General features: G+C 34.5%; 2 protein-coding genes across 2 annotated transcripts in view; both read right to left on the bottom strand.

The window, feature by feature from the left end:
* The window catches only part of LOC119258252 (probable ATP-dependent RNA helicase DDX60), a 36,162-nt gene extending 28,352 nt beyond the window's left edge, over positions 1-7,810 (bottom strand). The window contains exons 1-5 of the mRNA XM_054701127.1: positions 7,752-7,810; positions 6,811-7,060; positions 6,033-6,219; positions 1,582-1,720; positions 674-823 (exon numbers count right to left, since the gene is read on the bottom strand). Coding sequence (XP_054557102.1) covers positions 674-823; positions 1,582-1,720; positions 6,033-6,219; positions 6,811-7,060; positions 7,752-7,766 — 741 coding nt within the window. The 5' untranslated portion in view covers positions 7,767-7,810. The remainder of the gene's footprint in view (positions 1-673; positions 824-1,581; positions 1,721-6,032; positions 6,220-6,810; positions 7,061-7,751) is intronic.
* A 1,555-nt stretch (positions 7,811-9,365) lies between these two features.
* LOC119258253 (probable ATP-dependent RNA helicase DDX60) lies at positions 9,366-25,151 on the bottom strand. Its single transcript, XM_054701128.1, has 9 exons — positions 25,047-25,151; positions 24,380-24,721; positions 22,700-22,819; positions 21,737-21,907; positions 17,337-17,495; positions 15,142-15,283; positions 13,508-13,660; positions 12,465-12,567; positions 9,366-9,543 (listed from the first exon to the last, which is right to left on the bottom strand). Exons 1-9 carry the CDS (start codon positions 25,149-25,151, stop codon positions 9,366-9,368), a joined length of 1,473 nt encoding a protein of 490 aa, XP_054557103.1.
* Positions 25,152-26,186: the final 1,035 nt, after the last annotated feature.

The following is a 26,186-nucleotide window of genomic DNA, read 5'->3' on the forward strand; positions in this document are numbered from 1 at the left end:
AAGCAAAAGGCATACCCCGAATCCTTTTCTAGGTGATGAGGGAATTCGGATTTAGCAAGAGCATGTTGACTTATTTTATTCACATTGCTGTAGCACTTTCAACAGTCTTTGATTATTCCTAAATGTATGTCCAACTACAGAGGTGGTAAAACTGAGGACTGCTACTTCTCTCTCTCCGACTCTTTCAAGAACTTGTCTATACTCTCTTAAGTCATGTAATCCTGGTACAAATATCAAATGTCTTCCTTCAGCAAAATTTTCCAAAGTGTTAGGTCTTGCCATATAATAATAAGTGTTGGGCCTATGAAGGTTTGAGTAATAAATTGAGTAACATTAAATAAGGAATTAAATTAAATTAAAAATTGGAAATGGTACCACTTGTTGATCATTATCTCCACCCAGACAATATATTAGGTGTTTTATATGTACTGCACATTTAATATTAAGAACAATCATATGAAGTAAACCTATTATCTTTCTGTGCAAGTGGAAAATTTTAGGTGAGAAACTAAGGAGAGCCAAATGTGGTTGAGGTGATCACACAGCACATTGGTACTCAAACCTGGGCCTCAGTCCTGGAGCCTGCACACCATGGTACCTCCCTAAGATTAGGAGCACAAGCTACCCTGGAGGAAAACACTGTAAGCCACAGAGTGCCACATGGACACAGTACCTTTGTTGGAGCAACATATACAACTACCCCATCATGACTCTCTCTCAGGATTTTCTCCATGCAGTAGTAAGAAGCATAGGTTTTCCCTGATGAGGTTGGAGCAACAATCACAGCAGATTCATTATTATCTACAACATCAAGGAGCTCCCTCTAAAGGAGAAAAAGATATCACATTTTATTTTGCAAATATAAATTTCATGTCAAATATAACATCAACTATACATCAGGCTAATTAGTATTTACAGTTTCTTCTGAGACACACTGGGATTTAATGGCTGAATTACAATTATGTATTACAACTATATATGTATTACAGTTATACAATTACAATTATATATATATATATATACACACACATCAATGTATTTTTAAAAGCTTGCAGATATATGTATATGTATCTATACAGGCAAAATATACCATATATTTATGGAGTCATTCATTTAACTGACTCAGAGGCATTCCTTTATCTCTTAGCTCAAGACATAGTATATTTTCAGATTATGTTACATTCTAAATACAGTGGTTTACATTTCCAAAATTTGTCACACACAATGAAATCAGAACCAATGGCTCCTATCAAGTTTTCCAGACTATGGATCTTTTCAATAAATACCTGCCATGGGTCTCCCTGGTGGTGCAAGGGTTTGAGTCTTAGCACTATGAAGCTATCCACAGCCACTGCAGCATGAGTTTGATTCCTGGCCAGGGAGCTGACCCACAAGGCTCAGCAGACCTCTCCTGTCTCACCCGCTGCTCCCCTCAGTAGTGTATTTCAGTCAATCTGCCTGTTCTGCTACCTGCTATGTCTCTGGTGAATCCTCTCAACCCCAGTCCCTCCGGCCTGCACCCCAGCTCTTGCATAAATAAATAAATCTTTAAAGAAATAAAAATAAAAAATAAATAAATACCTGCCACATGTCTGGTATAAAATGATTCACCCTGGGATCTGAATCACATCTTTCTTCTCGAAATAAGTAAGGGCCCATGTATGTTAATTGAAACCGAGCTGCTCCCATGTCAACTGAATATTTAGAAATATCCTTCTTGGTACCTGACTCCTTCACCTAAAACAAACACGACATATTAGATTTTCACGCTATTTCATAATTTTTTAATCTGGACAAAGAAATTATTACCAATCATGGTAAGATTTTCTTTGCTTTAATGAGATTATTATTTCATGTTTCTTTCAATATGAACAAGTTAGTATTGTATAACCAATATCAAAATAAGCAAAGGAGGACAAGATTTCTATTCTCTTTATCAATTCTGATACCTGAGACACAAATTATTGCTATATCATCATTGTAATTTTTGAAATGTCATTTTATGTGATCATACCATGTTTCGTAAGAATATAAGTAAATAAAAATTGAAATCATTTAATTACAAATCTGCATAATCTTTAATAATTCCTAAATAGGAAAAAATCCCCCCATACATAGGAAGACACAATAAAAGTGTGTTTCAATTAAGAATCACATCTCAATCTTAAAAGGACATATTTAGTTAAGGAAATACTCTCATAAGGATCTATATAATAAATACATATTATCTTAAAATTATTTTATTCAAAGAATTCTACCAATAGACAAAAAACTCTTATCATTAAAGAACTCACATATTTGACATGGCCTTTCTTCTTGAAGTTCTGATAACACAATTATGATATTATTAGCAAAGCATCGGAAAATATAAATGTTAATATTGAGATGTTATGGTTGAGAATCAACCACAAACATGCATTGAAATATTGATGACTTAAAGCAAGAAAAACTTTCATTTAAAAGTTGTCAAAAATAGAGATAAAAATCTTAACTACCCGTGATATTTTTCTATTTACCTTCTTGTTTAAAAAAAAAAAGGAGGGAAAAAAAAACCTCTAAGAGAAGCTTCTGGTCAAGCAATAACAAAGAAAATATCTTATTTCAAATCTGGAAGAGTTGGCTATTGTGGGGAGCCAATTTCTGTACATCATCATCATTTTTTTAAAGAGAGAAATAATTTCTTGCCTAGAACTTTTTTTTAAGATTTATTTATTTATTTATACAAGCACTGGGTATAGTTAGAAGCGCGGGAGGTGAGAGAATTCACCAGAGCCAGAGCGGGGAGCAGAGCAGGCAGAAGGACCGACGTACACTGCTGAGGGGAGCAGCGGGCGGCAGAAAAGGTCTGCGCGCCATGTGGGTCCCTCCTCTGGTGACCGGGGAGCAGCCGGGGATCGAACCTGTGCTGCAGAGGCTGCGGGCAGCTTCGCAACCCAGCGCTCAACCGCTGCGCCACTGGGGAGGCCCCTGGCCTAGAACTTTTAAATTTATTTTAGGAAAATTGTTTATTCCTCACTTCTCAGGTCCCTCAAAGGAATGAGGAAAACATAACTCTCCCTTTATAGGAAATAAAATTCTTAGAATATGAGGTGGATATAGAATGACCACATAAAGAGATGTCTAGCACATACTATTGTTAGATTTGGACTATGAGTTCATATCACATTCTGCCTTAAGATGTTTTTCTGCAGTCTAAGTCATTTCTATATCTGCAAGGCTGAAAAGCTGTGTTAAGTGCCAGGCATTTTAAGTATGGCACTTGGACAATCAAGATACAGGACCATAGCGAGCACTAAGTGTGATGGGGGTGAACAAGGCTCCCTGGCTAAGGTGGCCTCAAGCTCCCCAGAGAGATGCTACAGCATTACCTGAGGAGAAGCCCAAAGTCATCCGTGGTTATGGGACCGAGATGTAAGTAGCAAAAATGCATGGACCCTTTAACTTTCTTCAGAAATGAAAACACTAACAGAAGAAAAAATCTCTGTGGCGGATCAATATGAAAATTTGGGAAAGTTATGGAGTCATTTGAGGAAGAACTAGTTCAAAGAGAGTGGAAAATAACTGTACTTCCTTTTCCTGGCTAGTTATCGTGAGTTAGCTAGTATCTTTCTCCGCAATCCTTTCCATCCTCTGCTTTACCAAGACCAAGCAAAAGGACAAGTATAGCTCCCCTTCACACATGTATTCTCCTTATGATTCTCAAGGAATTACTTGGAGAGATATTTTGACATAAAAATATACTACTCTCTTCAAATGCTTCACAGTAACAGTTGAAAACAAGTAAATTTAAAGAGTGAGTATGTGTAAGGATATTCCTCAGAAATAATTGTAAGTTAAGGCAAAATTAAGTTTATCCACCTTTCTCAGAGTCAATTTTAATTCTTTTCAGGAAACTCCCATTTAAATAGACAACATAGGGCCTCCCCTGGTGGTGCAGTGGTTGAGCGCTGGGCTGCGAAGCTGCCCACAGGCTCTGCAGCACCGGTTCGATCCCCAGTCGCCTGCGAGGGTCCCACATGGCGCAACAGACCTCTCCTGCCACGCCTGCTGCTCCCCTCAGCAGTGTATTTCAGTAAGTCTGCCTGTTCTATTCCCCGCTCTGGCTCTGGTGAATTCTCTCACCCTCCAGCACTTCTGACTGTATCCAGTGCTTGTATAAATAAATAAATAAATCTTTAAAAAATAAATAAATAAATGAATGAATAAATAGACAACATAATTTACAAGCAACAATAGCATCCACAGGAGCATTCTCTCATTTCCTTCACCCTTCTAGCCTTTCTATTTCCTTCTTTCCAGTTATTTTAAAGATATTTAAAAGCTAACTGCATAAGGAGATATTTTAAAGCTATTTTAAAGATATTTTAAAGCTAACTGCATAAGGAGTACAGCAAGAAATAAGACAGAAAAAGACCCTGCTTCGTAAAACTGACATCAAATGTTGAACAACAGGAAACAAATGATAAAATCATAAACAAAAAAATCAGATAATGATACATGCTGTGAAGAGTGAGAAACAAGGAAATTTCTTAGTGACTTTGCTTGGGATGGAAAAGGAGGAGTAGAGAAAATATTGAGATCAGATGGTCTCAAGCCAAGCTGCCATATATGGTCTTTGGTAAGATGATGTTTCATCTAAAAGAGAAGAAGCATTCATAAAGAAGAAATAACTATTGTGATACTCAGTCAAAAAAAACAGATACAAAAACAATAGGTAACCAGGGATGAAATATGTGGAACCTTGTTTATTCTAAGTAAGATGGGCAACTCCTGTGTTTTATTTTATTCAGCCTGCTGCAACAAAAATACCATGAATGAGGTGGCTTTAAAAAACAAACATTTGGGCCTCCCTGGTGGCACAAGGGGTTAAGACACAACCTATGAAGCTATCTGCAGCCACTGCAGCATGAGTTCGATCCAGCCAGGGAGCTACCCACATGGCACAGCAGACCTCTCCTGACTCGCCCACTGCTCCCCTCAGCAGCGTATTTCAGTCAGTCTGCCTGTTCTCCTCTCCACTCTGTCTCTGGTGAATACTCTCACCCCCCACACACACTTCTGGCCTATACCCCAGTTCTTGTATGCATAAATGAATAAATTTTTTATAAAAAATAATAAATAAATAAATAACATTTATCTCCCATAGTTTTGAAGACTGGGAAGACCAAAATCATGGCCCTGACAGACTTGACTCAAGCCTGTCCCTCAGCAGCCATTGTTCCATTGCAGCCTCACATGGTGAGGGGATGAGCTAACACTCTGAGGTCTTTTTATAAGAGCACTAATTCCATTCATGAGGGTTCCATTCTCATGACTTAGTCACCTTGCAATGGCCACATTTCAAAACACCATCATTTGTATGCTCAGTGAAATAAGCCAGAAGGAAAAAGAAAAATATCAGATGGTTTCGCTCAACAGGAATATGGGGGAACCAATAAGACATCAGTGTAAAAAAAATAATAACAGAACAAAACACAACAAAGCAAAAACAGACAATTATAAACCAGAGACAGACTGCAGGGGAGGAGGAGGGAGAGGGATCAGAGGGAGGGAGGGAGAAGAACAGGGCATTGTGGTGATGGTACACGGCTACCTTGGATAAGGAGATTCTATGTGGACTCAATCTGAGGTGGTGGGGGGAAGCAAATATTGTCTAAAAAAATGTAAAAAATGATAAATGTTAAAAGAAAAAAATGAAAAAGAAAAAAATACCATCATTCGGGGGGTGGGAGGGGTGCTTTAAGTTTTTACATATGAATTGAAGGGAACATAGACCTTCAGACCTTAACACCTCTAGTATCAATAAAACATATATTCTAGGTAAATATAAGGTTTTATATATATATATAGGTAAATATATGGTAATTTATTCTAGGTAAATATATCCTATATGGACATGTCTATATAAGATAATACATGGCTAACATTTGGTTAATTTAATATAATTTAATACATACTAATTCCAAATATATTTCATAATATACTTCATGCAAACATACATACACACACACTCATATATATATGAATGTCATGTAATATTTCCTGTGGCATCTACCTGATGACATAATGAGTATGCCAAGTTGCCAAATCCAATATATTTTAAATATTTGGCTAATTTTTGTCGATGTGTATTTTGTAATTGTTCTGAATATTTTTCATGGATTATGTGAATCCTTTTCATCAAGTTAATTATTATGTTTATATCTTTGGACTCTGCTTCTGTTGAAATAAAAATTGGTATGGATGACATAAGTTAAACAAGATATTAACCAAGCCCCCAAAGCTGATTTAACTCTACTGTTCAGATTTTTTAGAAAGCATATTTACATGACTCATTCTTAATAATTGAGGAGCTCATAGTAACAATATTATACCGCATTTAAGAGTGAGGTCTCCTGAGTTAAAGTAGCAAATAAAAATACAAGAGATCCAGTTGTAGCATATATTGATTGGTACATATTAAATAAAAAGTTGTTTATCAAAAATTCAAATTTAACATGCCCATGTTTGATTTAAGAAGTTGGAAAATCACTTCTCTAATCCTCATTGTCTTCGTATGTATAGCAAGGACACTAATAATAGATCTCATATCACATGATTATCCTAAGGATTAAAGAAAATAATCATAAAATTATGACATATAAAATGACTACGAAGCTATTACTGGATCAAACAAAAGGAATTTTTTTGTTCTTTAGACATCAGAGTTCCAAAATCAGTATAAGGAGTAAGAATCAGAATATGTTGTACATATCAATTCTTCTGTTCTCATTTTATTAAGGAATTTCTAAAATTAGTATTTTTACATACCTGGTTTTAAACAGTTTTTTTTCCATAATTTGAAACAAGCATTTAATCCTGCCATCTCTGCAATAAATTTTACAGATTTAACAGTGCATGTTTGGAGAAAGTCTTCTAATTTTTTTATGCCAGAATTAAGATTTTTTCTAATTTCCTTTATAATACTTGGGGACAAGTTATTCCATCTTTCTTCCTCTTTTTTTTCTTCTTTTGCCAGCTGTCTCTTTTGATTTTTTTCAATATGTGTTCCTGCATTTGTCTTGAAAAATAAAGAAAAAAAAAATGTCAATGCAGCAATCAAAATAATTGTTTCCAGAACAACACATACTTTTGCAGGAAATATTTAGTATCTCGTCATTAGTTTATCATTCCTAATATGAAAGAAGCACATCAAATAGGACATTAAGGGTCTCAAGTAATTAATTGTGTTTCAAAAGGTTTGTAATAATAGAATGGGCAGTGAACTATTGTGGAAGACTATGGGTGTGTTGGTAGTAGGAATGGTGAGGTAACATACATCTGAAGGATATGATCCTGTATATCTAAATCACATACAGCACTGTAAACCAATATTGCCTCAATAATTGATAAATAAATAAATAAAATATGAAAGGGAAAATATCTACAGAGAAATATATCAAAATGTTAACAGTGCTTAACTTTGTGTGAAGGTTTTCTTAGAATTTTTAGTTTATTCTTTATACTTTTATTAATTTTATAAGCCTTTAAACAGATTAAATTGTTTTATCTTTTATGATACATAGTATTTAGAGTATACTTCTTATGACAATTATAAATTTTTAAGAGATTTTTTTCTTTTGCTAACACATGAAATCACAAATATATACAATGTGGAATATTGTTAATGAGAGTCTTACATGAAAAGAATAGAGCCTAAGGACCCCCCCACACCCCAACCATGACTGAGCCCTGTTAGATCAAGACTGTACCTGGTTTGTTCTCATCTTTTGCACAGAATTTTCTCGAGCTCGGTCTCTTACAATGCTTACTGATCCACTTCCTGTCAAAGATTTTTCAAAGGCATGATAAAAGTAATGTAATACCTGTATTTCTCTTCTTTTAGAATCTTTGAATTTGGCTAAAAACAAGCTATTAAAAATATGTTGACAATGCTATCTATAAATTAGAGTTCTATTAAGAGAGGACTCATGAGAAAGGCTTTGATACTAAATCTTAAAGTTTGCATTAATCTAATTATAGAAATATTAGTGACTGAGATATAGAAATTCAAATTATTGAGTCATATTACAATATCATGGATCCAGACCAGCTTCTTTTATTTGTATATTCATTTAATTACGATACACTAGGCATATGAATGTAGCCCATAGAAAAAGTCAATGATGATCTTATGCCTACTTTCATCCAGTGCAACAAAACCACAAGAAAAAACTCCAGCTCTATGGTATTGTTGATGACATTACTCATAGGGTCAAGAACAAATCACCTGAAACTTATAAAGTAATATAATGCAATGCTAATTTAATAGGAATTTTTTAATAAATAAATAAATATGCGTTATGTCAAAACCTTAATAACAGGGAAAAGTTAAAAAAAACTCTGTGATTCTTTTTTATATATCTTCTTTCCCTACTGGAATGTGTGAGGAGGAAAATATATCTTTCATGTTTCCTATTATACTCCCAGAAAATAGCATAAATCAGGGCACACAGTAGGACTCTATATACAGGATACATGCAGAACACGTATGTCAGAGATCTGCAACACTAAGCTGGTTGCCATTTTCCATGCCATAAGGAATCCTAATGTGTGTAAATGATTTTTAATTTTCCTTTAATAATGTTCCTATACCAGTTTGAAATCCAGGAAAATACCAAGATTATAAAACTATATTGGCCCATAATATTTTACTGTCCCAATTACTAGATTATTTGAATATTTAAGATATTTTACTCAATAAATAAAATAGCTAAATAATTTTTCAGAACAAGTAATTAATACAATTACTAATGTGGGCAAACATGACCAATATAACCTTATTAATAAAAACATTGAATCTTATTAAATAATACAACAGAAGTTTCTAACCAAGAAGAACAAAGAACTAAAGGAACTTTAAAAATAAGGGTAAATAAGCTAGTGTAGCAATCTAAGAAATGGAATCTTATTTTTCATACCATAGGAATTAGCTTTATCTCAGTTCTGCAATGAAAGGTGTTAGAAATTTGTATGGTAGGGCCTCCCTGGTGGCTCAAGGGATTAAGTCTCAGCATTGTGAAGTTATCCACAGCCACTGCAGCACAAGTTCAATCCTCAACCAGGGAGGTGACCCACATGGTACAGGAGACATTTCCTGTCTCACCCACTGCTCCCCTCAGTAATGTATTTCAGTCAACCTGCCTGTTCTGTTTCCCACTCTGTCTTGTGAATCCTCTCACCTCCCCCCACCCCGTACCCAAGTTCTTCTATGCATAAATAAATAAATCTTTAAAAAAAAAAAAGAAATTTTATGACATCAGAGAGAAAAGGAGAAAAGGATATGACAAATTAAACTTCATTAATCTTAGATGAGTCATTGCTTCTTATAGACACGATACAATTCTTAAATGAGAATGCTGAAAATGTTTCTTAATATTAGTTTGTTTACCACTACTGATGCACTTGGTCCTTTCAAATTCATCACTGAGAGGTTTAAAAGAACGCCAGTGTCTGCAGTCATCAAATTCTCTTCTAGAAAGATCTAGAAGAGCCATGTCATCACTGCAGAAAGAAACAAAGGCATACATTATAAATACACATGCAATTTTTCAAGTTGTTACTCTAAGCCATGACTTATTTCAAGGTCTCCATCCTGAATTGTAAATGAGCAAAACTTCTATAAAACTTAAAGTTTTAAAAACTTAATATATACCATAAGGAAATAATAATATATACCATAAGGAAATATATATACACTAGATATACTATAAAGAAATAATATATACCATAAGGAAATAATCAAGAAGTGGGAAGACTATTTATAGAATTGTAATTTTTATAAAGATAAAAACTACCAGTCAAGAATTTATTTGTATAGAGGATCAAATTAGGTAACAAATAATAATTAAGTGTGTATAGCCCCACATATAAAAGGTATTTCTGACATTAAAAGACTGTTCTGGATTATTTTGTCTTATGCACTTGTACGCAGGTACTTATTTCAAGGACAGAGAATAAATGGCACCCGTGGACCTACTAGTCATTCATTCCAAGATATTCATTAAAAGCTTGCTGTGCTAGTCTAAATGCTGAGGATATGTCAGTGAACAAAACAAAAACAGTGAAAATATAATCAACAATACTGTATTCCATCCAGTTGTACACCTAAAAAAAATCTTTGTGGAGTTTACATACTAACAGAGGGTTACAGACAACAATGACATATAAAGACAAAATATATACCATGCCACATGATGAAAAGCAAGGAGAAAAAATAAGGCAGATAGACAAGAGAGTGAGTTCTGAGAGAAGAAAAGAAATGGTGTAATTTAAATAAGATGATCAGGAAGGATTTGCTCAAAAGATGTTTGAACAATGGGTTAAAGGTTGTCTGAGTCATAATATTTCAAGCAAATATAATATTTCAAGCAAGTAGAAAGACTGTAAGGTGGGAGAGAACTAAGCTGCCATGTTCAAGAAATACAGCAGATAAGACACGGAAATGGCCTACATGCCCAAATGATGAATGAATATTAAGGAAAATGACATGTACTCACACACACAAACTGGAATATTGTTTAGACCTTAGAAATCCTGCCAGTTGTGGCAACAAGCATGGACTTGGAGGGCATTGTGCTAGGTGAAATAAATCAGAAAAAGACAAATACTGTATGTCACCTATATGTTGTATCTTAAAAAAAAAAAAGCTAACCTTAGAGAACCAAAGATTAGAATGACGGTTGCCAGGGTTAGGAGGTGTGGAGATGTTATTAAAGGATACCCCCCATCCAGATATAAGGTGACTATGTTATGGATATGTAATGTACAGTGTGGTGACTTTAGTTAACAATATTATGTTGCTTTTTATACATGAAAGTTGCTAAGAGAGTAGATCTTATATGTTATCAGCACAAAAAAGGGCAATAGATAAGGTGATGGATTTGTTAATAGTAACTGTACTATGACTTTGTAATAGTAACTGTAATAATCATTTTGCAATATATACATGTATCAAATCATCATGGTGTATACACCAAAAAGACACACAATATTATATATCAATGATACCTCAATAAGGCCGGTTGTGGGAAGGAAACAGTCCATGCAGACACAGAGCAAGAGAGCTTGGAAGAGCTTAGTAGGAAATGAGGTGCAAGGGAAGGGAGAATTGGATAGACAGAGGACATGAGATCCTTGACATCCTTTTTAATCTGAATAATTTAAACTCCTTGGAAGGTTTTAAGCAGAAAGAAGTAACCTGATACCTATATCTCTCCCTTCATACACACACACACACACAAACACACACACAAACACACACGATCGCTCTGGCAATTATGGTGAAAACACAGTGAAGGAAGCAAGAGCAGAAGTAGGAAAGTAAGAGACCAATTATGAAGCTATTGCAATGATGGGAGAGGATGGTAGATTGTGCAGAAGGAAGAAAAGGTTGTACTCCACCTTCTTTTGAGGGAAGAGAAGTGAGTTTGGTTGACATCTAGATATGTGCTAAGAAATAAAAAGAGAAGTCAAGGATGATTCCAAAAATTGTGGCCTGAGAAACTAGAAGATAGTGTGCAGAAAGAGACACTGAAGGAAGATTAAGTTCCTGCAAAAAAAATTAGAAGTTTGGCATTTACACATAGAGTTTGGGATGTCTCAGAGATTTTCAATTAGAACCAGGGATTCAGAGCATTGAATCAAAATATAATTTGGGGAATTCATAGCAAAAGGAAAGTTGAAAAAATAAGTTCAAAAACTGCTAGCAAAAAACTGATGTTTAAACTCACAACATTGAATGATGGAGAGAATGACCACTCAACTTGTTATATGCTAATGATTTTTCAGGTTTTCTTCAGACCTTATTTATTTAAAGAAATAAACATTGTAGATATATTTCAAGCCTCCTAGATACTAATCAGAAATATCATTCTTCTCCCTTCTAAAAAGTAACAGCTACTGCATTAGTCATGTCCATGCATTTTCATATCTGTCACTTAATAAATTGCACATAAGTGATATCACAGTACCTCATTCTTGCTTTGTTGCACTAAAAATATGGTTTTGAGATTCACACATATTGATATGTGTGTGGAAATTTTTTTTTACTCTGGAGTATTTTTAATGATTTCAAGATTCATGTACATAATTAATCTGCATCTGGTCTTTAATCTGTCTATCTGGCTGCCACCAAAGCGAGCCACCTGTTTTCTTAATTATGAACCTGTCATATCTATTATAGAATAAATGTTAAGGAAATATTTGTGAGGAATTAAGGAAAGTTGTTTTCAAAATATGCAAGTATATTTTTAAATCATAATAAACACCAAGAGAAAATTACTAAAATTCTCATAAAATTAATCTTCCTGTGTGAAATTTTAATCATATATTCACAACAAATACAACAATAAGCAGCTCACTATATTCAGTAATAGGAAAATACAAATGTCACAAACAGGAAAAGTTTTTTTTTTTATAAATACCTGTTTAGGAAAGATAATTTTGACAAAACATCTCCAGCAAAATCTACTACAAGCTCAGATTTCAGAGGAATGAGTTCTGATTGACGAATTTCTTGTTTTGACCCTGGTGGCAATTAAGAATACAATAAATATCTGAACATCAAATTCTACTAATAATCTGACATTGTGCTGCAACTATTTCTGGAATAGCAAAGCTAAACATCTGTGTCATTTATTACAAAACAAATAATACTTCAACTGAGATAGAATTTAATTTGAACTGAAGCTGAATGAATTTGAAAAATAAAATCAGGAAGGAAATCACCATGCAATCAGAAAAGACAAATATTTATTCTGAACCACAGTAAAAAATGTGCAATTTTTCTATAAACCAAAAGAAATATTATAAAGCTTATAAAAATTACCTCTAGTAATAAAAATTACCTACATTTAATCACCAATATTAAAATGGTATTGTAATAGAGTAACCTCTGCCTCTGATTGACATTTAAAAAGAAACTTTATATATTTCATTTAAGTCCTAATTTTTCTACATAAATAGACTGTCAAATCTGTCAACTACAATCTCCTGAGGACTACTTAAATTCAAACTGGTTTCTCCATAGGAAATTTGTAAGACAGGCATAACATGGAGACAAACACAATTTCACATAAATTCAAAGCTATTCTCTATCCTGAAATCACTAAATGACTCAAGAAAACCTTCCCAAGTTTTTATCTGTAAATTGAGATTGATAAAACCACAAGCAGGGCTTTTCTAAAACCAGACAAAGCACAATACATGGCAGAATGGGTGTTTCATAAATGTTAGCTGCTTCCTTTCCTGTGTTCTCATGTGTGTATGTGAGTGTGTGCACACTTATAGAAACAAATAAAACAGTGGGATGACAAAGAAGGTGTTTAAGTTGTAGACACTAATAAGGAAGACTAACCATTCCAAAAAACAAAACTTAAACAAAGGCCAGTTTATTTTCTGAACAAGTATCATACTGTCAATCTCTCTCTCTGTGCTGAATGAGTCAACATTTAAAGATTGTCAGTACCTCTAGACAATCCTTTCTGTGTAAGAAACGGTCTGGATGTTATTCTCACAGGAATGGCTTCACCAACATTGTCAATCTCTGATAGTGTCACAATTATGTCCCACAACTTCACATATTCCTGCATCAAAGTGTCACCCATTTCCAAGTTTGTTCCTATGTAGAAAAAGAAAATATACTCAAATTAATAATTAAAATCTAATTGATAGTCAACCATATTTTGTTTTACAAGTACTCAAGTTGTTACTTAAGTTTTCGTCTGTGAGTATCAACAAAGCTTAAAAATGCTGAATCGATTTTGGCACATATTAATGCTGTAACTATTGTTATAAGAAAGTGAAGCATCTTCAAATTTAGTTACTGGTATGTTTTTCTTTTTAAAAATATTTTTCTTGGGCCTCCCCTGGTGGCACAGAGGTTGAGCGCTGGGCTGCAAAGCTGCCCGCAGCCTCTGCAGCACCAGTTCGATCCCTGGCCGCCGGCGAGGGTTCCACATGGCGCACAGACCTCTCCTGCCACCTGCTGCTCCCCTCAGCAGTGTACTTCGTTGGACTGCCTGTTCTGTTCCCCGCTCTGGCTTTGGTTAATTCTCTCACCCTCCCGCGCTTCTGACTGTATCCAGTGATTGTATAAATAAATAAATCTTTAAAAAAATGTTTTATTCTTTTTATTGTAAAATCTGCAAACATACAGAAAAAGTAAAACAATGTGTTATTTTATTATAAATAACACTATTATAAAATAGTATAACATATAATAATAGTATAATAGTATCTAATAGTATAAAATAAATACTATTATAAAAATAGTATAATGAATTACATTATACAAATCCATTATTTAAGTTCAACAGTGAAAATTTTATCATATTTGCCTCATCTTTTTATCTTTTCTTCTCTGAACCATTTAAGAGTGAATAGTACAAATCATGTGACAGTTTAGCCCTACAATTCAGTTTATAGCTTCCAAAAATATATTCCCTTATAAAAGCAAATGTCACAATCACACCAAAGAAAATTCATAGTACTTCCCTAATATCAAATACCCAAACATATTTAAATTTTTCTATTATTAAGAAAACACAGCAGTTGGGTCAATTAGAAGTCAGTTTATGGCTCCATTATGGCAAATGGAGAGTTAAGAGTCCTTCTGAGGGGTTCAGAAGGTCTTTCTGGGGGACATACCCCAGTGAGGCAAATTAGGGTGCAGAGTTCCTACACCATACATCTCCCTTCTCCAGAAAATACTCCAATCTGACACTCTTTTTCAGTTTCCAGAGGAACAATGCCTTGTTAAAAATAATCGACACCAAAACTCTTGGGCCATTTTATAACACATTTGAAATATGAAAAAAAAAAAACATAATAAAAGGCAACATCACAGTGTTCTGGGATAGTTTCTTTGTTCCCTTCAATTTACTCTCCACTTTCCCACAAAATAGCTGATCATTAGCTCATTGTTAATTTTGAAAAAAGGAATTTTTACCTCTAGAAAAAATGCAGATGTCTCATGAAATAATCTGCTAGAAAACTTCCTATCCAATTGCATTTAACTGATAAATAGCCCATTGCCATTATTACTCAGACACAACTCTTACCTACCCACCAAAAAATGAACAAAAAACAACTAAAACATACCTCTTGTATATTCAACTTCATAGTAATAAGCAATGTTTTTCCATAACATATTATCAGTTAAGTCAGGTAGGCCACCAAAATCCACTTTCCAATCATCTTTAACCTTTAATTGCTTTAGGATGAAAAATCTATTTTTCATTAGCTGGGGGGAAAAAAGAAGCAGAGGGGCTTATTCTAATACAATAATAGCTCACCAGAATGTTGAGGTCTTATTTGTATCCCTCAATAGGATGCATGCCTTATACTAAGAAAGAAGAACTAGAGTAAATACCAAAAGATAATGACAATTTCCCTGCTTTGACAAAAATAAATGACTATGTACAGATGACTTATTATATTTATGTTGCAGTTTTTCCATTATAAAATAACATAGTTAAGTTATACTCTGCATAGTAGCTTGCAGCTTGAAAATGAAATTATTCTTTTGAACTCATCACAGCCCTGAGCTCAATAAATATTCCTTAATGGATTCAAACTAGAAAAGTGGGTATTTCATTGTCATTACTACAGAATTTTAATTAAAAGTTGTTTATGAGTAAGGGCCAAATAAAACACATTCACATACCCGATGGGGTTTCTTAAACACATAGTAGAAATGTCACCTGCATGCATAATGCCACTGAGTTGACAATGACTAGGTAATAAAATCAACAATGTAAACAGTTCTGTAATAAACATAAGTGTACAGGTGTTCTTTTGAATCAATGTTTTTGCATCCTTTGGGTAGATCCCTAGTAGTGGAATTGCCAGGTCATATGGTAGCTCCATTTTTAGTTTTGTTGCAGCACTATTTACAATAGGTAAAACCTGGAAACAACCCAAATGCCCAAAAAAGATGACTGGATCAAGAAAATGTGGTATATATACACAATGGAATATTATTCAGCAATCAAAAAAGATAAACTCATGCTATTCACAGCAACATGGATGGAGCTAGAAGGAATTATGCTCAGTGAAGTAAGCCAGAATGAAAAACAAAAATATTGGATGGTTTCACTTATAGCAAGAAAATAGGGGAACCCAATAAGACATCAGTGTAAAAAAATAATAACAGTACAAAACACAACAAAGCAAAAACAGACAATTATAAATCAGAGACATCCTGCAGGGGAAGAGGCAGAAGAGGGATCAGAGGGAGGGAGGGAGCACAGCGGACTGAGGTGATGGTGCACGGGCGCAGTGGTGAAGGAAACTCTATGGGAACTACACCTGATGGCGTGGGGAGAAGCAAATTTTGTTTAAAAATGAGAAATGATGCAAACAATAAAATTTTTTTTAAATTTTTTAAATAATTAAAAAAAGAAAAGAAAATGAACAAAAAAAATCCAATATGGGGAAGACCATAAAAGAAAAAAATAAGTAAAATCCAAAATGAGTCTGTCTGGAGGGGGAAAAAAATTAATTAATTAAATAAAATCAACAATGCAGTTTTACAAGTACACAACTATGCCTTAATTTGTTATGTTTCTTAATCTCTTGCAATGGCATTGTTTTATCTTTATGTAATTTAGTATCCCTTTGTCTTGCACCATCCTAAAAGTAATGGGAATAATTCTAGTCTTAACAGGATTAAAATCTCATAAATGAGATGATATAATGTGCAGTTTGATTAAATAAAGGTTGCTCCAAAATGCTCATAGGTTATGTATTTTTCTTGAGCTAAGGTATTAATCCAATAATTGCAACAGACTATACAAAATATCAGACTAGGTAGCATTATGCTAAATACAGAAACTAAGATTTTTAAAGATGCACAATAGCAGACAATTATCTTTTACATTCCTTTTCCTGTTTAAATTAATAATAAAATATAAAATGTAATTGATATCAGTTGTTTACCTACTACATTAATATATATGTATAACTGTCTATATATGTACATATATGTATGACTATATATACATATACATATAAAGCATTGTTTCTTTGAAGAAATTGCATGATTACTTAGAATTCTTAGGACTATGCATTATTTTATATGCAGTTGAAGTACTTTTTCTTGTTGAGCACTTATATATATATATATATATATACACAATATGACTATTTTTCCTAGAAACATGTATTGTTTCCTAGAAGCAGCTTTTAAAATACATACAAAAATAAATGTGATAGTACAAAAAGCAAGGCATTATGTATTCTACATTTTACCTTATTGATTTACAATACTTATTAATTTCCTGTGCTTCACTTACCATTTCTAGAAATGGTGTAAGCTTTCTATCCCAAACACAGGTAATGACCCTACTCTTAGCTCTTTGAGACAGAGGTAACTGTTGAAGGAAAATAACACTAAGGCAGTGCATTCTGCAAAGATCTGCTACTTCACATAGTGTTGGTATTTCCTTCAAGTCCTAGAAAACATGAATTTTAAAAAGGATCAATAGGAAATGTAAAAATTCAGATATGTAATAACAGTATTTTAAAGTATCTTATCCACAATTTTGCCATATGATAGATTTCTTTTCACTGATTTCATTTAAAGACAAATTTCAGTAAGTATATGATTTATTTTTCTAGACTCTACACTTAGCTGTTTTGCCTAGGAATATAAGTTTTTCAAAATAAACAGCCCACAAAATTCATTGTGATTTAATATAGTCATGTTATAAAATGATAGAGGATAGTCACCTGTTTGATATCTATTTAACTACAGTTTCAAAGCAACAGTACAAGAAAGGTAATAAGCTTTGTCACATCTGTTCCTACGAAAAAGACCAGGTCTGAATTGGAGTACAATCTGCATACTAAGCATCCTAGTCAATTTGTTTAACACTTGGTCATCTGCAAAGCTGAATAACAATACCCATCTTGTAAAATGGTTCTTAATATTAATGATAATGATTCAGAAAAAAGCTAGCTGTTATTATTTATTAGTAAAATCACCATCATTATCAGTATTCTTTAAAGAAAACAATGGTTCTGAGCAACACAGTAGATAGATAGTTATCCAGCTTCATCTTTTTTTTTTTTTTTTAAGGGTGAAGTACAGTATTTTTTTTTTTTTTTTTTAAGATTTACCTATTTATTTATACAAGCACTGGTTACAGTCAGAAGCGCGGGAGGGTGAGAGAATTCACCAGAGCCAGAGCGGGGAGCAGAGCAGGCAGAAGGACCAAAGTACACTGCTGAGGGGAGCAGCGGGCGACAGGAGAGGTCTGCGCGCCATGTGGGACCCTCCTCTGGTGGCCAGGGAGCAGCCGGGATCGAACTGGCGCTGCAGAGGCTGCGGGGAGCTTCGCAACCCAGCGCTCAACCGCTGCGCCACCGGGGAGGCCCTATCCAGCTTCATCTTTATCATAGCCATAAGTATGGTCATCAGCAGCACCATCCCTATCAGCTTTTACAAATGCTAAGTCTTTTGTGGAATACAACTAGGAAACCTTTGAAATTGATATAGTAAAGAAATTCAGGGATAACATGCAAAAAGGCAAGTCCAAGTGATACAAGAGAACTTAGAAAAGCTAAAAAATATTTGAAAAATTAATAAGCTCAGAAATAAAATCAGTGAATAGATGATATATAGTGAAACTTTAAATAAGACAATAATAGACATTCAGGAAGCAAACAGCTTGAGAAAGCTTTAAAGCAGAAGAAAACAAGTGGAAGATCAAAGCAATGATCTTGAAGAGAGTAATGCACAAAAGACCCAGGTGAAAGACGAGAAATAAGATATAAAAAAGGAGAAAAAGAAAAAGAAGAAACACATCAAGAACTATGGACTATCTGACTTTATTAAGAGAGGCAACATAAGTATAATGGGTTTCCCAGAAGGGGAAGTAAGAAATAGGAACAGAGAACTTATTCAACGAAATATTGAATTTCTTCTGGGGAAGAAACTAAATAAATAAGTCCATAAAACTAGATAACCTGGTTATCTAAGATAATGAGACCTGACCAAGAGACATAGAAGTGAAGCTATCAAGAGTTCAAAAGAAAGATTATTGAAGGTGACTAGACAGTTAAAAGCAGAAACTCTACAAGCAAGTAGATAGGAATAACATAATCAAGATAAAACTGCTAACTCAGAATACATCATCACACAAAAAAGAAAACTACAGACCAATATGCCTAATAAATGTATATGCAAAAATCCTCAACCAAAATCTTAGTAAACTGAATTCAACCCACATCAAAAAGATCATAAATTAGTATCATGAAGAAGTGGAATTAGTCTAAGGATTCAGGGATGACCTGCCTACAAAAATCGATGTAATTCACCACATTAACAAAAAGAAAGATAAAAATCAAAGGTCACATCATTAGATACACAGAAAATGACAAAATTCAGTTTCCATTTATGATATATAAAATCTTAATAAAATGGGGATTGAAGGAACACACTTCAAGATAATAAAGATCCACATCTAATATCATATTCAGTGGTGGGAAACTAAAATCTTTTCCTCAAAGATGAGGTACAAAACAAGGATACACACTTTCTCCACTACTGTTCATTATAGCATCAGAAATCCTGGCAGAGCAATTGGGCAAAAGAAAGATGTAAAATAAATCCAAAATGGAAAAGAAAAGATAAACTATCTATATTTGCTGATGACATGGTAATACATATAGAAAACCCTAAAAACTGTTAAAAAATAATATAGCAGTTTAGTGAATGGCAGTCTACCAAATATACAAAATAGGTGATGTTTTTATATGCAAATAACAAACTAGAAGAGGAAGAAATCAGAAAACTATACCATTTACAATCACATCCAAATGAATTATATACCTAGGGATAAACATAACAGAGGAGGTGAAAGACCTAAACAAGGAAAAATACAAGATATCATTTAAAGGAAATTAAAGATAATAGAAGACCCAAAGAGATGGATAGATATTCCCTGCTCATAAATCTGAAAATTAACAATGGTAGGACAACCATCTCTCCTAAAGCTAAATATACAGATTTATTGCAATCCCCATCAAGAGTTTGTTAGCATTCTTCAAAGAAATAGAGCAAACACTACTTAAATGTAAATGGAACCACAAAGGATTCCAAATTATAAGAGCAATCCTGACTTAAAAGAACAATGATATCACACGTCTAGATTTCAAACTATACTGTAAAGCTATTATAATTAAAACAGAATGGCACTGGACTAAAAATACAGAGATCAATGGAATAGAGCTGAGAACCAGAAATAAACCCACACTTACAAAGAGAGTTAATGTATAACAAATCAGTAAAGCATATACATTAAAGAAAGAAGGCCTTTTAAACAAATGGTACTGGAAAAACTCGACAGTCACACACAAAAGAATGTAACTAAGCTATCTCACACAATATACAAAAATTAAGTCAAAATGGATCAAAGATATAAGGCCTGAAACCATAAAAACAGAAGAAAACCGGCAAAACACAGTAACATTGGCCTCAGAGTTATCTTTGGGACCTTCACTCCAACAGCAAGGGAAAGAAAAGCAAAAATATACAAATTGGGGCCTCTCTGGTGGCACAAGGGGTTAAGACACAACCTATGAAGCTATCTGCAACTACTGCAGCATGAGTTTGATCCCCAGCCAGAGAGCTACCCACATAGTGCAGGAGACCTCTCCTGACTCAGCTGCTAATCCCCTCAGCAATGTATTTCAATCTGCCTGTTCTGTTTCCCACTCCCTCTCTGGTGAAGCCTCTCACCGTGGAACCTCTGGCCTGTACCCCAGTTCTTGTATGCATAAATAAATAAATCTTTAAATATATATATATACACACACACACACACACATACACACGCACAAATTAGGTTACTTCAAACTAAAAAGCTTTTGCACGAAAAAGAAATGATCACTAAACCAAAAATACAGACTGGTCCAGCTACAATGGAAAACAGTATAGAAGTGTCTCAAAATATTAAAAACAAATCTACCAGATTATGCAACAATTCCATTCCTAGGTGTCTATTCTAACAATACAAAAAATACTAATTTAAAAAGATATATAGTGTTACAGCACCATTGACAACAGCCAAGATAGGGAAACAGGTGTCAAAGGACAGATGAGTGGATTAATACGATATGATATATATACACAATGAAATGCTACTCAGCTATGGGGGAAAAAAATGAGTTGTTGCCATTTGTGACAACATGGATAGAACTGGAGGGAATGACGCTAAGTGAAATAGGTCATAAGGAGAAATAAACTCCAGATGTTTCACTTATGTGGACTATAAAGGAACAGACAAAACAAACCTTACAGATCTGACTATAGAACTGAGGCTTCTGGAAAGAAGTAGGGGGGACAAAGTAGGGAGAGATTCAATGGCCTATAATAGAGGATTAATTGTGCTTAGATGGTGGACATGGTGTGGTAGCATACATCTGAAGAAGTACGAACCTATACCCCTAATTCATAAACAGTACTATAAACTAACACTATCTCAATTTTAAAAAATACAATTTAAACCTATAAATAAAATCAAAAAGGTTATGATCAATGCATTTATTTCAATATTTAGTCAACATAGACATGACAAGCACACATTTCCTATTTGATAATGAGTTTACATCTATAGCTACAAGTTGTAAGCATTTCTACATCTTTAGAAGTAGCATTAAATAATTAAATTAATATTTGAAAGAATCCCACCTGGGTGCTGTCATTTTCTGTGTTTGTGTTTAGGTTTTCATAGTCTTGTGCATCAAGTAGCATTTTTTCATAGAATTTAAGTGTCACAGAGCATGAAACAGCACAGACTATACATCTTATATCAGCTACTTCTGGCCACAGGTTCTGAAGTAAGGACAAGGTTTCATGTATCTGAAATAAAACAAAAGTGTTTTTAAGTTTATGAGGGAAAGAGTGAAGTCAAAGAAACCCCCGCAGTTTTTGTACTGAACAACCAAAGGAACAGACATGCCGTTAACTGACAGCAGGGAGGCTCCAATGAAATGAGTTTAGGATAAAGGTCTATTTAAGCTTCGATAGCTTTGCAATGACTATTAAAAGTTCACATGGAGGTATCCAACAGACTGTTGGGGAAACTAAATATCCTGCATGTAAGCATACTGACTCCAGAGTCCTATGATCCTGGTTACTACATCATTTCATACCCAGGCTTCCAAAAAAATAACCTATAGAAGGGAAAACAATGTCAAATAGTATGTTTGGAGAAGTCAGCTGGGTAACATAACCACTGACTTAGGTCATGTTCCTCATGAGAAATAACCAAAGGATCAATTAACTCCCACCTACTAGCTACACAGATACCATTCCTCCCCAGGAAATTGAAAAATTCCTATTTTGTAAAAATGTGATTATCCAGTCATCACTGCACAAATTGCAAAAATAAAAGTTTGAGATCTTAAAATTATCATAGCAGTAGTCTTCCTCCTATTGTATTGTGTATTTTTGTATGAAACACCTACAGTTTAGTAAACAATAAATTTTGTCACAGTGCTGTGCAATTTGAAGAACATATCCCAAAGATGCAAGTCTACAAAATCAGTGAGTACATGAAAGCTTGTAGAGGAAGCATGTGTGTTCAAGAAGCAACAAATCATTAACAGCATGTTTCCTAGAGATTGAACTTTAGTTGCCATGTATTATTACCTCTTTCTGCAAGTCTTCCAAATTTAGTTTCATATGATCATACAGAAGTATTTCTGTTTCCTGTGACTTTTGGCAATAGTCTATTATGCGGTCGTGTAAGGCATGTAGTTGTTTCTTATGCTATAAAACAATCACATAAGTAAATCTGGTTCAAAAAATGCAAATTACAAACCTCTAAGTAAACTAAACACAAGATGGAAAATGACATTCATAATCATTTGGCTATAGAAAAAAACATAAAAATCAGTAAATTCGTAAAATAGACTTTCCTTTTGTTTGAACTATTCATTTCTGAGGTAATTAGGATATAAAATGCTATAGTGCATTTATTTTTAATAAAACCAACCACTAAGAAAATACAAGTCTTAGTATTAGTAGTAGTATTTTATATTGCTCCACACTGATCTTTTGTCCTATTTTTAAAATAAAAAAAAAAAAAAACCTGTTTAGTGAGGTTCTCAAGCCTTAATATACATAACTATCTATTTTTAATGGTGCAACTACTTAAAATATTTTCATGAATATACTCAAAAATAAGGGGCCTTCCCTGGTGGTGCAGCCATCGAGTGCTGGGGTACAAAGCTGCCCACAGCCGCTGCAGCACTGGTTCGAACCCCAGTCGCCAGCGAGGGTCCCACATAGCATGACAGACCTCTCCTGCCACTCCCACTGCTCCCCTCAGCAGTGTATTTCGTCAGTCTGCCTGTTCTGTTCCCTACTCTGGCTCTGGTGAATTCTCTCACCCTCCTGCGCTTCTGACTATACCCAGTGCTTGTATAAATAAATAAATAAATCTTAAAATATATATATATATATATATATTCAAAAATAAGATGGTAAAAATATTTTCTCTCTCTTAATTTTAAAAGTAAGAATACAAACAAAAAAGCATCCCAGACTCAACAGTCTTTAAGTAAGCTTAAAATATATACACAAAAATATACATGTAACATATAAGAGTTTATAAATGGGTGTGTATAGGAATGTGTGGATACACACATACATGTTTTTTATTATTTTTTTAATTTTTTTTAATTTTATTTTTTTTATAGAGGCATGTTTTATTTATTTATTTGTTTGTTTGTTTGATGGTTTGTTTATGCAAGCACTGGGTACAGTCAGAAGCGCGGGAGGGTGAGAGAATTCACCAGAGCCAGAGCAGGGAACAGAGCAGGCAGAAGGACCGGAGTACACTGCTGAGGGGAGCAGCGGGCGGCAGGAGAGGTCTGCGCACCATGTGGGACCCTCCTCTGGTGGCCGGGGAGCAGCCGGGGATCGAACCTGTGCTGCAGAGGCTGCGGGCAGCTTCACAACCCAGCGCTCAACCGCTGCGCCACCGGGAAGGCCCCATACATGTTTTTTATATACAAGACATCAACTGAGAAATTTCCTCTGTGGTCCTCACTTATCTTTGAACCCTCTGAATTGTTCCTCCCTGTTGTTCCCTTTACATTTATGTAGCCAATACTTTTCCTCCCTATCTCTCAAAATGGCCCATAGCAAGACTTAATCCTTTCTCCTGATAAAACCATATTAAAAAAAAAAAAAAGCCTCCCTCTTTTTCTACATTGGAACACTCCAGAGTCTCCCCACGCCCAGCCTTTTCAATTAAAGGGTATGCAATTGGTTAATTTTTTCCATTACTTTTTTTTTTTTTCTAGGCAATTTAACCTAACTTACCTTTGCAAAATATGCTTGGTGCAAATAGCTACTAGAGGCACAAAATCCATAAATTCTCAGGACATCTGACTCCAATCCCAAAGGTAGTACAATATTGATTTTCTTCTGAAGAGCATGAAGGATAAAAATGTGTAAAAAATCTGTTTGATGAGGTGTTAGTCCCTTTTCTAAGACAATTAGGTAAAACGGATAACATTCTGTAAGAAATATTTCCCATTCTGGAGACAGGCAATTGGAAAATTCTGTACGAATCGTGACATCAGTATTTTTCTCTAAATGTTGAATCAGTGTGGTACGAAGGGCCTGGAGTCCGGGGGATTTAATGTATAAATTTCCGGCATCCTGTAGAAAAAGAAACAAATGTTAACCTTAGAGATAAAACAGAGTAACTAGAAATTTTCCTAAAGATTAGTATTGTGTATAAATTGTATTAACATGATACAGAAGAAGTTCAAGGTGATTAAAATGTATTTTTCAGCTTCCTGCAGAAATGTTTATAAATATTCACTCACTAATTTCCTATTGATATACATTGTATAATTTCCTACTAATAAAAACTTGAGATATAATTTTGCTGAGAGAAAAAAAGAGTAAATGATAAAATTTTTAAAAGATTATTAATTTTTTTCTCAGACTCTACAAGAGTGGAAAATTAAATGCTTTTTACCTTAAAAAAAACTACAACAAATTTTGCGTCCTTCTGAATAAAATCATGCAGAAATTTTTCCACAAGATAGAAGAAGTGAAGAGTTTGTCCTCTTTTTAAGGTCATATTCGAAATACAAGCAACGAATAATGAATCTCCATCAATCAAAAAAAATTCAGATTCAACAAAGTCTTTAAGCAAGCTAACCATGCTGAATAAAAACATAAAACACATAATGCAAATTTTTAAAAATGATAATTTGAGAGATAATTTCACATTCAATTGGTTATTCAAATTTTCTTCTAGCTTCAGAAATTTAAAGAAAAACAATTATAAAATTCCATATTTCAGTAACAACAATCCAAGGCATTCCCATCTAGTAATAGAATAATCCCTCAGCAAAAGATCTGATTTATTCTACAGAAAACTGCATTTTACTGGTGTAGGAATAAATTTATGCAAAAAGTGTATCCCATATTTTAAATTTGGATACTGACTGTATTTGTACTTTAAGTGTGAACAATTAAAACAATCATTATGGGGCTTCGCTGTTGCCACAAGGGGTTAGGCACTGCACTAAGAAGCAATCTGCAGCCTCTTCGGCATGAATTCGATCCCCGGCCAGCCAGAGAGAAATCCACATGGCGAAGCAGACCTGTCCTGTCTCACTCACTGCTCCCCTTGTTAGGGGGAAAAGGATGTCCCAAAGCAAATTCCATATAGGCTTTGTGGACTCCACCCCCACCCCAGGTCAAAGCCAAAGACACTGGGAACTCCAAATCCCATCACCACCAAAGGGAAGGTGGCTGGGACCTGAGGGTGGGGTTAAGCAGCCAGGTGAATACAAAAGGCAGACACGTGGGCTTTGGGGATTCCCCCATTTTGGCTCTCCACCAGCTTGCAGCGTCCAGCCAGCTCGGAGAGTGACTTTGGGTTTCCAGGTCGTCGGATCGGGTAGGACGCATTAAAGACTTTATTTCCCTATTTTCTCCCTGAGTTGTACATTTTCCTTATTTCTTTTTCTCTTGTAAATAAACCTTTTATTAACCCTTTTGTGTGTGTCTGTAGTAGAGTATTCATAAGTCCCTTTAAAGCGCGCTGGTGAGGACCCACAGCCAGGAACCCGTTTAATATCGGGTTGCTCTATAACACCCTCAGCAG

This window comes from Talpa occidentalis, unplaced genomic scaffold (assembly GCF_014898055.3).
Source record: "Talpa occidentalis isolate TD23 unplaced genomic scaffold, MPIMG_talOcc4v2.1 talOcc4.4, whole genome shotgun sequence".
NCBI classification, from domain to species: domain Eukaryota; kingdom Metazoa; phylum Chordata; class Mammalia; order Eulipotyphla; family Talpidae; genus Talpa; species Talpa occidentalis.